At 58.0% G+C, this 12,099-nt stretch overlaps 4 protein-coding genes across 4 annotated transcripts; 1 reads left to right on the top strand and 3 right to left on the bottom strand.

Annotated features, from left to right (window-relative positions):
* Positions 1-116: 116 nt before the first annotated feature.
* CH63R_08765 (Ribosome assembly protein 4) lies at positions 117-1,929 on the bottom strand (the record flags this gene model as incomplete). Its single annotated transcript, XM_018303739.1, has 2 exons — positions 117-1,449; positions 1,511-1,929. The coding sequence occupies 2 exons, from the start codon at positions 1,927-1,929 to the stop codon at positions 117-119; spliced, it is 1,752 nt and encodes a 583-aa protein (XP_018155762.1).
* A 1,484-nt stretch (positions 1,930-3,413) lies between these two features.
* On the top strand, positions 3,414-4,862 carry CH63R_08764 (Amidohydrolase; the record flags this gene model as incomplete). Its single annotated transcript, XM_018303738.1, has 1 exon — positions 3,414-4,862. The coding sequence occupies one exon, from the start codon at positions 3,414-3,416 to the stop codon at positions 4,860-4,862; it is 1,449 nt and encodes a 482-aa protein (XP_018155761.1).
* Positions 4,863-5,119: 257 nt separating this feature from the next.
* On the bottom strand, positions 5,120-6,515 carry CH63R_08763 (Integral membrane protein; the record flags this gene model as incomplete). The annotated part of the gene is made up of 4 exons (XM_018303737.1): positions 5,120-5,534; positions 5,619-5,995; positions 6,115-6,234; positions 6,333-6,515. The coding sequence occupies 4 exons, from the start codon at positions 6,513-6,515 to the stop codon at positions 5,120-5,122; spliced, it is 1,095 nt and encodes a 364-aa protein (XP_018155760.1).
* Positions 6,516-9,416: 2,901 nt separating this feature from the next.
* Positions 9,417-10,984, bottom strand: CH63R_08762 (CoA-ligase; the record flags this gene model as incomplete). Its single annotated transcript, XM_018303736.1, has 6 exons — positions 9,417-9,506; positions 9,563-9,684; positions 9,769-10,632; positions 10,681-10,753; positions 10,815-10,888; positions 10,948-10,984. The coding sequence occupies 6 exons, from the start codon at positions 10,982-10,984 to the stop codon at positions 9,417-9,419; spliced, it is 1,260 nt and encodes a 419-aa protein (XP_018155759.1).
* Between the last annotated feature and the right edge of the window lie 1,115 nt (positions 10,985-12,099).

The following is a 12,099-nucleotide window of genomic DNA, read 5'->3' as shown; positions in this document are numbered from 1 at the left end:
GATACCCCTTGAGTCAAGTGATAGGGGGATCCCCTGTTTTAGCCTTGCCGACGATTGTGGTAAGCAGTACGCTGTGATGTCCTTGGGTCTGAACTTGGTAATAATAATTTCACTCTCTATGTTTGAATCTCCCACATATTGAGAATACCCGAGTCGGACCGGGCGTGGTGCCCGTTCAGGCATCGTCCGACAACGAGATACCGCCCACCGGCTGAGAAGGCCGCCGAGACGGCGAACCCGGACTCCAACCTCGCCGAGTACACCACCTTGCCCGAGGCCAAGTCAGTGACGTCCGCCCCTTCATCCGAGCGATACGCGGCCCACCGCAGGTCGGACGAGACGGCCAGCGGGATACCCTCGCTCCCCTTCGCCGTCTCGAGGTTGTAGCTGCTCACGGCGCCCGTCTCGTAGTCCCAGATCGTCACCGTCCGGCCCCAGATGGAGGCGACGACGCCCGTCGGCGACACGCCCAGCATCAGCGGGTTCCGCCAGTGCTCCATCTCGATCTTGGCGACGTTGCGCCCGGTCTCGACGCTCGACACGCGCAGGGTGCCGTCGCGCGACATGGTCACGAGCCGGGCGGCGTCCGCCGTGAACTCGGCGTGCGTCACCTCGTCCGTGTGGCCGCGCAGGACGCTGTAGCCCTGGCCCTTGGCGCTCGTGACGACCTCGACGCGGTCCCGCACGCCGCGGATGGCGAGGAGCCGGCCGTCCGGGCTGAAGGCGTACGGGCGGATGCCGTGCCAGTGCAGCATGAAGCGCCGCGCGTTCGGGCTGTTGTCGTTGGCCCAGTCGATTACGTGCAGTGCCGCCTGGCGGAAGTGCACCATGTCGTGCGACGTGAGGATCGGCTGCGGGTTGAGCTGGTGCAGGCCGTCCTCGACGTGCTCGGTCGTGACGGCGACCAGGTCCCCCACCGGCGAGAAGACCATGTACGCCCCCTTGACCTTGATCGACCGCCTGCGGTCGCCGGTGTCGGCGTCGAAGAGGCTAATGTCGTTGAAGAAGCTGGACACGGCGAAGGAGGTCGGGTCGCTGGGCGAGGTGAACTTGATGCCGACGGGCTCCTTCTCGAATTGCATGACGACCTTTCGGATGTGGCGGAAGGTGACGGGGGATGAGGCCGCCGGGAGGAGGGCCGGGGCCGGGTACGGTTCGATGCTCGGACTCGGCGAGGGGTCGTCGGGCAGGGAATACATCGATGTGCGGGCGTTGCTGGCGGTGACGGTCAGTCTCGCCATGTCCGACGCCGGGACGGTGGTCGAGTGGCTGTGGATGTAGGACTTGAGATACTCGAGGAACGCGGCGAGTTTGCGCAGCGACGCGGCCTGGTCCTGTGAAGATTGCCGACTGAGGGTTTCTTTGATAGAGGTGATCTCCTGCAAGATGACGTTGGTGGCATAGGGAGGGGACTCGCCCGCCTCCTCGGCCCTGCGGAGGCTCTTGGACCTGAAAGGCGAGTTAGAGTCTATTGCCCACGCACATACATCGATGGCAAAGGTGGACTCACAGGTCAAGAGCATCGACGGCCAGGCTCATGATCCTTCTGCCCGTGGCGAGGCACGTACCCAGCGCGGACGCCCTCTCGGCGGCGCTCCTCCACGCGTCGTCTCTCCGCAGGGACCATCGGCTGCTGCCGCCGCCCTCCGGAAACGCGCCCTCGACCTGACGGACGATGTCGGCGCAGACGCCCGGCACCTGTCGCGCCTCTAGCAGAAAGCGGTCCTCGCCTTCGCAACCCGCGGCGCTGCGCAAGAGGGCGGCGACGACGTCGGGCAGGCAGAGCAGCTCCTCGGCCAGCGGGGAGAGCCGGACCTGGGTTTCGGGATGGGCCGAGATGAAGGCGCGGACCGCTGCGCCGGCCGGTGGCAAGCCGGATTGCAGCCTCTGGCACTCGGGGCCGAGACCGGCGGTGTGGGATCCGTCCATGGAGTGAGAGATGGGTGGGTGTGGTCTTTGTATTGTGGGTGATATAATGGAAAAGAAGCAAAACCAAGGGGACAGACGGAAATCCACGCTATCTCACGGTGCAAATTGCCGCGATTATATAGAGAAAAGCTCTTTCAAAAACGTTCTCTCGACGGCCGATGATCAACTGTGTAGTACACGGCAGTTTAGGCAGACGAATTCCCGATGCGGCTATGCTGAACCATGTCAGACCCAATCCCATGTCGCGGGTCCGGCGCTGCCCACAACACAGAAACGCCATTCAAGCGATCCGGGGGCTGCGGTCAGGTCTCATGCCCCGGGCGGTGCCAAGACCCATATACAGATCTCACTCTTCCTGCTGTCCGATGAGGGGGCATTTTGTGGCTTTTCAACTGTGTGCATCCAACGAGAATGTCGCGGCTGTGTTCTTGGTAGATGTTGGAGACAGTGTAGCTATGCCTCAGCACTTGACGTTTATGTTTATAGCGTCGGGTTGTACTGTAATTCAGAATAAAGGCCGCTCTCTAGCTAATCTTAACTCGACTCCGGCTAACTTGTCGAGGATAGAGGGCACTAAAGGTACAATATCTGGTGCAATTTCCAATGAGTCATTTATATACACCAATGATGCATGCTCTCTGCAACAATCACACTATCACTGGGTGTTCACACCCACTAATCCCCGATAGTCTAGTGGTGAGGATATCTGCTTGTCATCGTGGAAACACAACTCGCAGGGGACCGGGGTTCAATTCCCCGTCGAGGAGATTCTTTTTGCTTTTTTTGCGTCTGACATAATGAGAGAGTTCTGCTTACTTAAACATTCCACGCAGCATCCCTGTCAATCAACAGTCCTTGATAGTCTAGTGGTCAGGATATCTGCTTGTCATTCAAACGATTCGCAGGGGACCGGGGTTCAATTCCCCGTCGAGGAGTTCTTTTTGTCTTTTCGACCTTTCATCATGCATTGCCTCTTTTTCACACTCTGATGATGTCTTTTGTTGTCTCGTTTGGCTTCTGTCTCAGGTGTCTCGGGACGTTCGTCAAATTTACGGTGCATTCTACTTTTAAATAGGGTCTGTCTGTCTCTGCTTGTTGTTCCGTTGCTAACGCTATTGTCGAGATTTGTCGGGCTTAAACCGTGTAGACTCTGCTCTGCTCAGTTGACAACCCTTCGGTGAAGTCGAGTCTACACCGGCTCAAACCTGCAAGGATATGGTTTGCCGCGTGTCTTATTCCCAAGAGGATGAGCGATCCTTCAGCCATTTCAGGAAGGTAAACTCGCCTATCGCCGACTCCGCACCGGCAAACATGCTCCGGCATGCTTATCGGCTTCAAACAAATGGACTCTCCCTCAACTCTCGACGCGCAACCTCAACCATTGATATTTGAATATTCCATCTCATTCTTCCATCTACCCACCCTTCTCCTTCATCAGAGTTGCATTTGAGTCCTTCAAGCGGCTAGCCATCAACCCAAGGCCAATGACGGTCCGCAAAGCTGTTCCCGTCCCCGCGGACCCCGCAACCCATCTGCCGCAGCGTCCGTCGCCGCGGCAAAGGGCCGATGCCGCACATGCCATCCCGGAGAAGCTCATCAAGCCGTGGAAGCTTCCCAGGCAAAACACCTATTTGTTCGTCAACGCCAACGTCGTCGACACCGCCGCCGGCGTCATCATCGAGAACACAACCGTCAAGATCTCCGACGGGCTGATCGAGAAAGTCGGGGAGGAAGGAGGAGGAGAAGACGACCCCGCAAGCATCTCTGGAGACGCCGTCGTCGTCGACCTGCGCGGCAAGTACCTCTCGCCGGGTCTCATCGACTGCCACGTCCACGTCACCTCCGTTCCCGGCGAGGCCGGCCTCGACGGCGGCTTCGGCATGGACGCCGCCGTCTCCCACTTCAGACAGCCGTTCGTGTGCGGCCGCATCCTGAGCAAGGGCTTCACGACCGTCCGCGACACCGGCGGCGCCACGCGCGCCCTCGTGGAAGCCGTCGAGGACGGCGTCTTCCCCGGCCCGCGGCTCTTCATCGCCAACAAGGCCCTGTCGCAGACGGGGGGGCACGGCGATCGGAGGGGCGTGCACGACCACTCCGGCTTATGCTGCGGCGGCGGCGGCGGCAGCGGCGCCGCCGGCCTCTCCGTAGTGGTGGACGGCGTGCCGGAGTGCATCAGGGCCGCCAGGGAGCAGCTCAGAACGGGCGCCGACTTCATCAAGATCATGGTCGGCGGCGGCGTCGCCTCGCCGACCGACCGCATCGAGAACGTCCAGTTCACGGCGGACGAGATCCGCGCCATCAGCGAGGTCGCGCGCAGCTACGGCACCTTCGTCACCGCCCACGCCTACACGCCCCGGGCGATCCGCCACGCCGTCGAGAACGGCGTCGCCGGCATCGAGCACGGCAACCTCCTCGACGCCGACACGGCCGCGTACATGGCCGCCAGGGGCGTCTGGCTGACGCCGACGCTCGTCACGTACGACGCCATGGGGTCCGACCGGTACGCCGGGTTCCTGCCGCCCGCGAACCAGCGCAAGAACCGCGAGGTCCTCGAGAGCGGGCTGCGCTCGCTGCGCGTCGCCGCCGACGCCGGCGTCGTCATCTGCCACGGCTCGGACCTGCTCGGCCCCCTGCAGGCGGAGCAGAGCAGGGAGTTCGGCATCCGCCGGCGGGCGCTCGGCGACCTCGAGGTGCTGCGGTCCGCGACGGTCAACGCCGCGAGGATGCTCCGCCAGGAAGGGTTTCTCGGGCAGGTCAAGGATGGGTTCGCCGCCGACCTGGTCGTGCTGAACGGGAACCCGCTGGAGGACGTGTCGATCCTGGACGAGCCGGAGAAGAGCGTGCTGGCGGTGATCAAGGACGGGAGGGTCTACACCAGCCGGTGGAGCAAATTGCCGGAGGACGTCACGGAGCCCCCGGCGCTCATCGAGTGAATGGTTTCCCTCGCTTCGTCGATGTTATTGCGTCTTGGGCCATGCCACCGTGGCTTTCCATCAACACTGAGCCAGTCACGCTCTAGACCTTGAGGAAACCCCTTCCGTGCACACATCACCAACGTTGCATCATTCGCGTCTCACATCGCCGGTCCATCATACCCCCGGAAGCCATCAAGTAGATGAGGGAAAAAAGGACACGAGAAAAGGACATGATATCTCATAACATTCGTGTGTCTACGTTTGCCGTAGCTGCTCTAATAGCTATCCCGCGCGCTGCTGGCCCTGCTACACGTGACTTTCCCCGGCACCGTCGGCATCGGTATCACCGGCACCTGCGTCGGCGTCGGGCTCCTGCTCTTGCGCTCGTAGTCGTTGAGCTGGTACTGCGACGAGTTCTCCTCCACAAGAACGAATCCGCTGCTCTCCCGGCTCTTGCCGCTCCGCGCCAGCCTGGCCGAGTCCCCGTTCGAGGTGTAGTAGTTGGCGGTGCCCTTGGGCGAGTAGTTCGAGCGGCCCAGCAGCGGCCGCAGGAAGGGGATGCAGGCGAGGGTGATGCCGACGCCGGGCTCGAGGGCGCTGAAGATGAGGGCGTGGGGGATGTTGAAGGTCACGTCCATGTACTCGAGGTGGGCGAGGTAGTACAGCCGCAGGGCCGACACGATGCACGTGCTACATACGACGGAGAAAGGTCAAGGTCAGCTCCGAGTCGCCAGAGATATGCTTCCGGGGGTGGTGTTATAGAACACGACTTACAAGACTCCCAACGAAAAGGTCACGATGAGGGCGACCTTCTTGTACATCTCGAGACGCAGCCTCCACAGGTGCGAGATGGGCATGACGAGCACGGCGACGTCGGTCATCATGTTCAGGACCCCCATCGTCCCGTCGGCCGCCGGCTGGTTGCCGCAGTGGCGGCCCTTGAGGTCGAGCAGCCAGTTGTCCGAGAGCGGGCGGCAGATGAAGAAGGCGATCAGGACGGTGACGACGGTCCACGCCATCGTGAAGCCGGCGAGGATCCTCGCCGCCAGGACCATGGCGCGCGTCGTGAAGATCCTCGCGTAGAGCAGGAGGATGGCGATCTTGCAGAGACTGAGGCTGATGGCCCAGAGGATCTGCTGTGCGACGAGGACCTGTGGCGTGTTTGCGGGTCAGTCGTTTTGGTGGTCACGGACACTCTTGGCAAGTTGCACAGCAGGGAGGGGGTGGGGGGTTTAAATGGAAGGGGGACTGAAAGAGAGACCAAACAAACCTTGAGGAACTTGATGATGGGCCCGAAGCCGTACTTGGGGATGATCTCGGTGTTGTGGAGGCCGACGCCGCACTGGATCACGCTGACGATCGAGACGGCCTGAAGAGCGTTGGAGAAGACCTGAGCAGAAGCACAAGAATCAGTATATACGATAAAACCACTACCAGCATGGCCCTTTTTGGGCAAAAAAAACATGAGCCGCGGGGACCAAAACGTACGCATGCCGCAATGATGCACCAGTCGCTCCCGTCCACCACCCTGTGCGCCATGCGCTTCGCGAGGACGCGCATCATGACCATGATGGTCGGTATCACGATGAAGGCGATGGAAACGGCCACCACGGACACCTGGATCTGCTTCTCGAGCGGGAAGATGACGAGTCTGTCCACCGTCGGAGGCATCCTCGGGGGGGAGGAAGCAGAAGTCGGAGGAGGTGCCGCCATGTTTGCCCTGTCGTCGTCGTCGTCGTCGTCGTCGTCCCTGGGTTCGTTACAGTGGAAGGGATGACGGGTCCTGGCACGGTCCCACGACGTTTGGATTGTTTCTGCGGGATGCCGAGGAAGGATAAAGCTTTCCGAGTTCAAAAGCAAAACACAAAACCACACACACTGGGACCGGGAGACATGGTCCAGGGGGAGAGGGAACGTGTGAGCATATACACGCTCTTATTTTGAACCTCGCGAGCGTCCCCCGACGAAGGGGACGAACATGTTTACTTTTTCTGCGAGACACCTCAGGTCATCGATTTCTGTCCAGGTCGTGGGGGGTGGAGTTTTGTTTGCTTTTTCCTCTTTCCTATCCCACTACACCATTGACTTCGCCTGTGGTTTATCAAGAGCAGCGTGCAGACGCAATGCAGGGAGTGTGGCAGGGATGGGATGAGTCTCGAGTCTTTGCAACCGACCAGAGCTTCCAGAAAAAGGGCTGGCAAGGGGGGCGGGTCGGGTCGGGTTGGTGTCGTACCACCACATACAGGTCCATCGACCGGCAGACTAGGACCGGCTGAGGGTGTGATGGCTGGCCGGCCGGCTGCGCCGTGCTTCAGCCAAGGGGGGGAGGGGGAGGAGAAGCAGGATGGTCAACGGTGTGATAACGTGATGAAGCCTGTCGGTGGGAGCGAATCCGGCAGCGATTGCTGGATGATGCAAGGGTACAGTGGTTGGCTGTAGATGGTCGATGATAACGGCGTTTGTTGCTTGAACCGAGTTGATGACCTCACCTCGCCGGTGCTCACTTTCTCTTTCTCTCTCTCTTTCTCTCTCCTCTACAAGCAAGTCAACAAACAACCAGAGCGGTTCACAAGGATGCCCATCTTGGCTTGCTTGAAGAAGTTGCCGGGCCACACAGAACACTCAGGAACCGCTCGAGGAACACGGATGTTGCCTGTAGTTTTTCAAGACTCGGGGTTCGCAGAGAAACCCATCAACACGTGTTTTTGTCGTGCCCACTCGAGACATGGCTGCATCACCATTAGCAGCAGGGAGGGGTGTTGGTCAGACAGCCAACTCCCTCCCATGTGGTGGTTCCCCCTCCCCCAAATAGCCACTCTGGGCTCATCGTACATAAAAGCCGCCAGGGCCCATCAGTTCTCGGCCCATTGAATGGGGTGGGACCCTTCTTTTCTTTTTCCTCCAACTCTTGTCAGCCTAGTGTATGTCGGTCACGCATATCCCCGTCTTCCATATGCCTGCGTGGCCATCTCAGGCCAATCACGGCCGCCGCTGTCCTACATTCGCCTGAAGCTTTGCATGTCTAGTTGCTCAACTTGCTCTAGGTCGATGCTGGCCTCAGCCGTTTTTATCGCGAACCATCTCTCAAGGCCTGTCTCCCCCAGCCCAGCCCCTCCCTCCCCCCAACCTGCAAGTAGTGGCATATCAAGAACTACTGTGGTGAAAAGAATAATGTGGGCTCGCGTGGATAGCCTCCCCCCCCCCCCCCCCCGCTACGCCATTTTCAACCCCGTCAAACCCTTGTCCACCGTTGAACCCCGTGTGGTACACCATGGGAAACCATCCAGAACGGGCTCGTCGTCCGTGAGGGCAGGGCAACCTAAATCCGACGTCTCGCTCGAAAGCGGCAGGGCCAGCATTAGCCTCGGACAGACTTTTCCCAACGCCGCATGCCTATCTGTCCATTCGCTAATCCGTGAACCCCTTTTCGGCCGCCCGCGCGGCATGGTGCCCGAGCTAGATCATGCACGCCGGGTCGGGAGGCAGAGGCCGGCCGCCCCGCCCCAGCCGGCGGTGGACGTTGCAGTCCACGGAGTTGGAGTGTGGTGGGTGGCAGCCGCTTCATCTTGCAGCATACGTGTGTGTGTGTGTGTGCCACCTCGCATCGACCAAGGCCTCCCGGCTTACCCGGCGGTCTTAGTCCCTCGTGGTGGCTGGTGTCTGTCAGCGGCCAGAAGCCATCTGCGAGAAGGAAGATCCTTCGCCTTCGTGCCGAACCGAAAGGGACGAGATACGAGATTTGCAAACAAAAGGCCTCGTACGGAGTGCGGACTCGTCATGGTGGACTGGTCACCGGTGCTGAGTCCGACCAGTTTTCGTTTCAGGAGAGTTTTTTTTTTTCGAGCAAGATCTATAGCTGAGTCTTATGTCATGCAAGATTCCATCTATTTACGCCAAACAACGCTCGTCGAAAGATTAGCACATCAAAGTCACGCAAAGTCGTTGTCGCCCTCCCCGCGGTCATAGCCGAATCGCTATGAATGAAAATGCACAGGTTGAGTTGAGTGCAGATGCGGCTCGAGACAAAGATAGTTGGAAGACCACAGGTCCAGGACACAGCACATGGCCCAATGGGGATGATAACACTCGGCGCCTCGTGGAGCTAGTATTTTGCCTCGCCGAAGTTGCACAGGATGTGTCTCTCATGAAACTATAGTTTGATGCAGGGGCGGCGGCAGGCTTGTGTCTTTTCTGGGAATGATATAGTATCACTAGCCACATCCAGGTGGACAGGCTGGCTTGATGATGATGGAACAGAAGAGAGTGCCTTTGTGAGAACAACAGCCTATTAGAAAACTCAAGATGAGAGGCTAGAGCTCCCTTCGACAGAGAGAGTGACTGGAGAAACCAACGAGAACCAGCCTATTGCCAGCGAATCCAGGGCAAACATTCGCCACCATCACCTTGCCATTTCTCTCCACAACCAGGGTGAACCGATGAACTCAGAACCAACTTGAGGCCTCGGAGTCCTGGGAACAGGGCAATCTCCACATTGCGTATCCAGCTCTTGACTCTCGACTGTTGACTCCCTGGACAAATCTCTGCGGAGCCCCCGTCTCGTAAAGGTTGTCGTTACTGGCGCTGTTTGGCCAGTTCCACCGCCCTCTCCGCCGCTTTCCCAAAGTCGGCTTCCGTATGCAGCCCCAGGTTGGCCTTTTCCAGCTGCATGACCCCGTTAGCAAATGGCTGGCTGGAAGCCACACGGAAAAAAGACGTACAATTCTCAGTCCCAGTTCGGAATTGGTGCCTTGGAGCCGGACCACCATGGGCACCCTCAGCGGGCCCAGCTGCTTCGCCGCCCCGAGGATGGACTCCGCTATCATGTCGCCTCTGGTGATCCCTGTGAGACGCCGTATCAGTGACTGGAAAGACATCCGCCCACTCCCCCCCGCTGGTCCGTCAGACATGCATCAGCCGAACTCACCGCCGTATATGTTGACAAGGATCGCCTTCACCCTCTCGTCCCGCAGGATGATCTCAAACGCCTTCACCATGGTCTCCTTCGTCGCCTGTCCGCCCGCGTCGAGGAAGTTCGCGCTGGCGCCGCCGTGGAGCGCGATGGCGTCGTTGGTCGCCATCGCGAGCCCGGCGCCGTTTACCACGTTGCCGATGTCGCCGTCCATCCGGACGTACACCAGTCCGTACTTCTCCGCTTCCACCTCGTCGGGCACCTCGTGCTCCGTATCGCGCATCGAAAAGATGGCCTTCTGCCGCTTGCTGGCAGCGTCGTCGATCATGAGCCTGGCGCCCCGACAGGTGAGCGTCCCGTCGGACGACTTTTCGAGTGAGTTGATTTCGACCAGGGTGGCATCTCTGGTCGTGAAGAACTCGTACAGCCGACTCAGTAGGTTGTGTAGATTCTTTCTCTCCTCTTCAGATGCGCCCAGGCATCGTGAGACACTCTGAACGACGTCTGGTGTAATTCCTTCGGTGTAGCCAAGCTTGAAAGTGTCCAAATGCTTCGGGTGTTGCTCCGCCGTGGTTTCGATGTCGAACCCCCCTCGCTTCGAAGCAACGATCGACGGGCAGTAGTTTTCGCGATCAAACGTGATGGCCAGATACCATTTACCTTCGTTCTCGATCGACTCTGTGGTGAAGAAGTTGTTGTCTGTGTCGTAGGATCTAGACCTTCTGCCTGCCTTCAATTGGTGCCCAAGTAGATTCTTGGCGATGTCTTCGGCTGTGTTGGCAGCATCTTTTCTTCCAATACTGCCTTCAGAGTCCTCTTTGTCGGTAGTTGAACATTTGCTGCTCTTCAAAGTCTGCGGCTTGGTAATGCGACTTCCGTCTAATGGTGTTATTAGCGACTCTGGGTCTTGCATCAAACTGAGCTTACTGAAGCCTTCTGCAATTGCTCTAGCCTCAGCCGGTGTTCGGGCGACCTTTCCACTTGATACTGGGATTCCAAACTTGAGACCGCCATGTTAGGTATCTATAGTGCATGATGGTGGTCGTGGGTCATTGACTTACCTCTTTCAGAATCTCGTGCGCCTGGTGACCACCTAAGGTCAGTCGTCTTATCTGCTGGCGAGATGGCTTGGAGACTGGTCAGCGATGATTACGGTGTCATTGGGACACTGCTGCTTGCATGCCTGTTGTTTACCCCTCCAAATCCTTGACAAGATGCTCCGAGACGCCATAGCGAATAACAGAAGTGACTTGACATGAACTCGAAGACAATGATGGAATAGCAGAGCAATGGCTAGCAGAAAAATGCAGTCTCAAAAGCGACAGGTCAGTTGTCGAAGGCGTAGCCGATAGCACAATGGCCAGATACGTCATCTTGGCATATCGCGGCAGCTTGGGCGGCTTTGTTGGGATCGATATAGCCGAAGCCCGGGCGCGGGGAAGATAGACATTCGGTTATACCACCGGCTATATTGCTTGTGACTAAGAAACTTTGCATACATGATTCATTAGAGCAAACTAGTCAGAGTAAGCCGCACATATTAGTTTAGGCTTAATCACTTTACAAGAAATATCTTAACGTGGTCCCTTCTTGCTTCGTCTAGAGATAGGCAAAGTGGGCGGGGGAATAAGCATAAAATGACCGGGCGGATAAGTCCCAGCATTGACTAGCAGGGGGTCACTCTCCTCTGTATGCAAACATCAGACGTAAGCTCTGGTGTTCCGACTTTTCACCTGACATCATTCGAATCTTCAACGAGACGGGCGTAAATCGAAAAGTGACGTTATTCTAATAGAAACAACGTAGCTCCGCAGTCTATACCTACATAAGATAGCCAAGGGTCGAACGTTACTTCGTTGTCACGTTTCCTATGTCAATGGCCCCGGCGACGGTTCCGCCCGCTGTCAATACAGTCGAATCTAGGCCCTAGTAGGGAACGCACTCGCAGACATTACCCGGGAGACTTGTCATATGAGCGTTAGCGCGTGTGCTAGGAAACGAAATTTACCTATTAATGCTCACCGGCACAGGTTGTCTGCGAACCCCCCGCAATTCTGAGGGCAATCCGCTGTGGATTGGCAAGCATATGTTTCTTGAGTGAAGACGGCGAGTGCGGTCAAGGCGATGGAGATGAAGTCTAGGCGCATTTTGGGCAGGGTTTGTGTGGGTTTTAAAAGATGTCGAATCAACGAAAGACTAGGTTAGGTACCTCGATTTTCTCAGTATCAATATAGTTTGAAGGAAGCTCTTTGCGTTTTCTACGTTCAGCTGGATAGGGATGGTCGTCGAGACTTATAAGGTTTTACTGCCCAGATATGCGGGCCTTTTGTGTATCCATTCAGGTCC

The sequence above is a fragment of the Colletotrichum higginsianum genome, chromosome 6 (genome assembly GCF_001672515.1).
Source record: "Colletotrichum higginsianum IMI 349063 chromosome 6, whole genome shotgun sequence".
Taxonomy (NCBI): domain Eukaryota; kingdom Fungi; phylum Ascomycota; class Sordariomycetes; order Glomerellales; family Glomerellaceae; genus Colletotrichum; species Colletotrichum higginsianum.
This window is presented reverse-complemented; position numbering and strand designations above follow the sequence as displayed.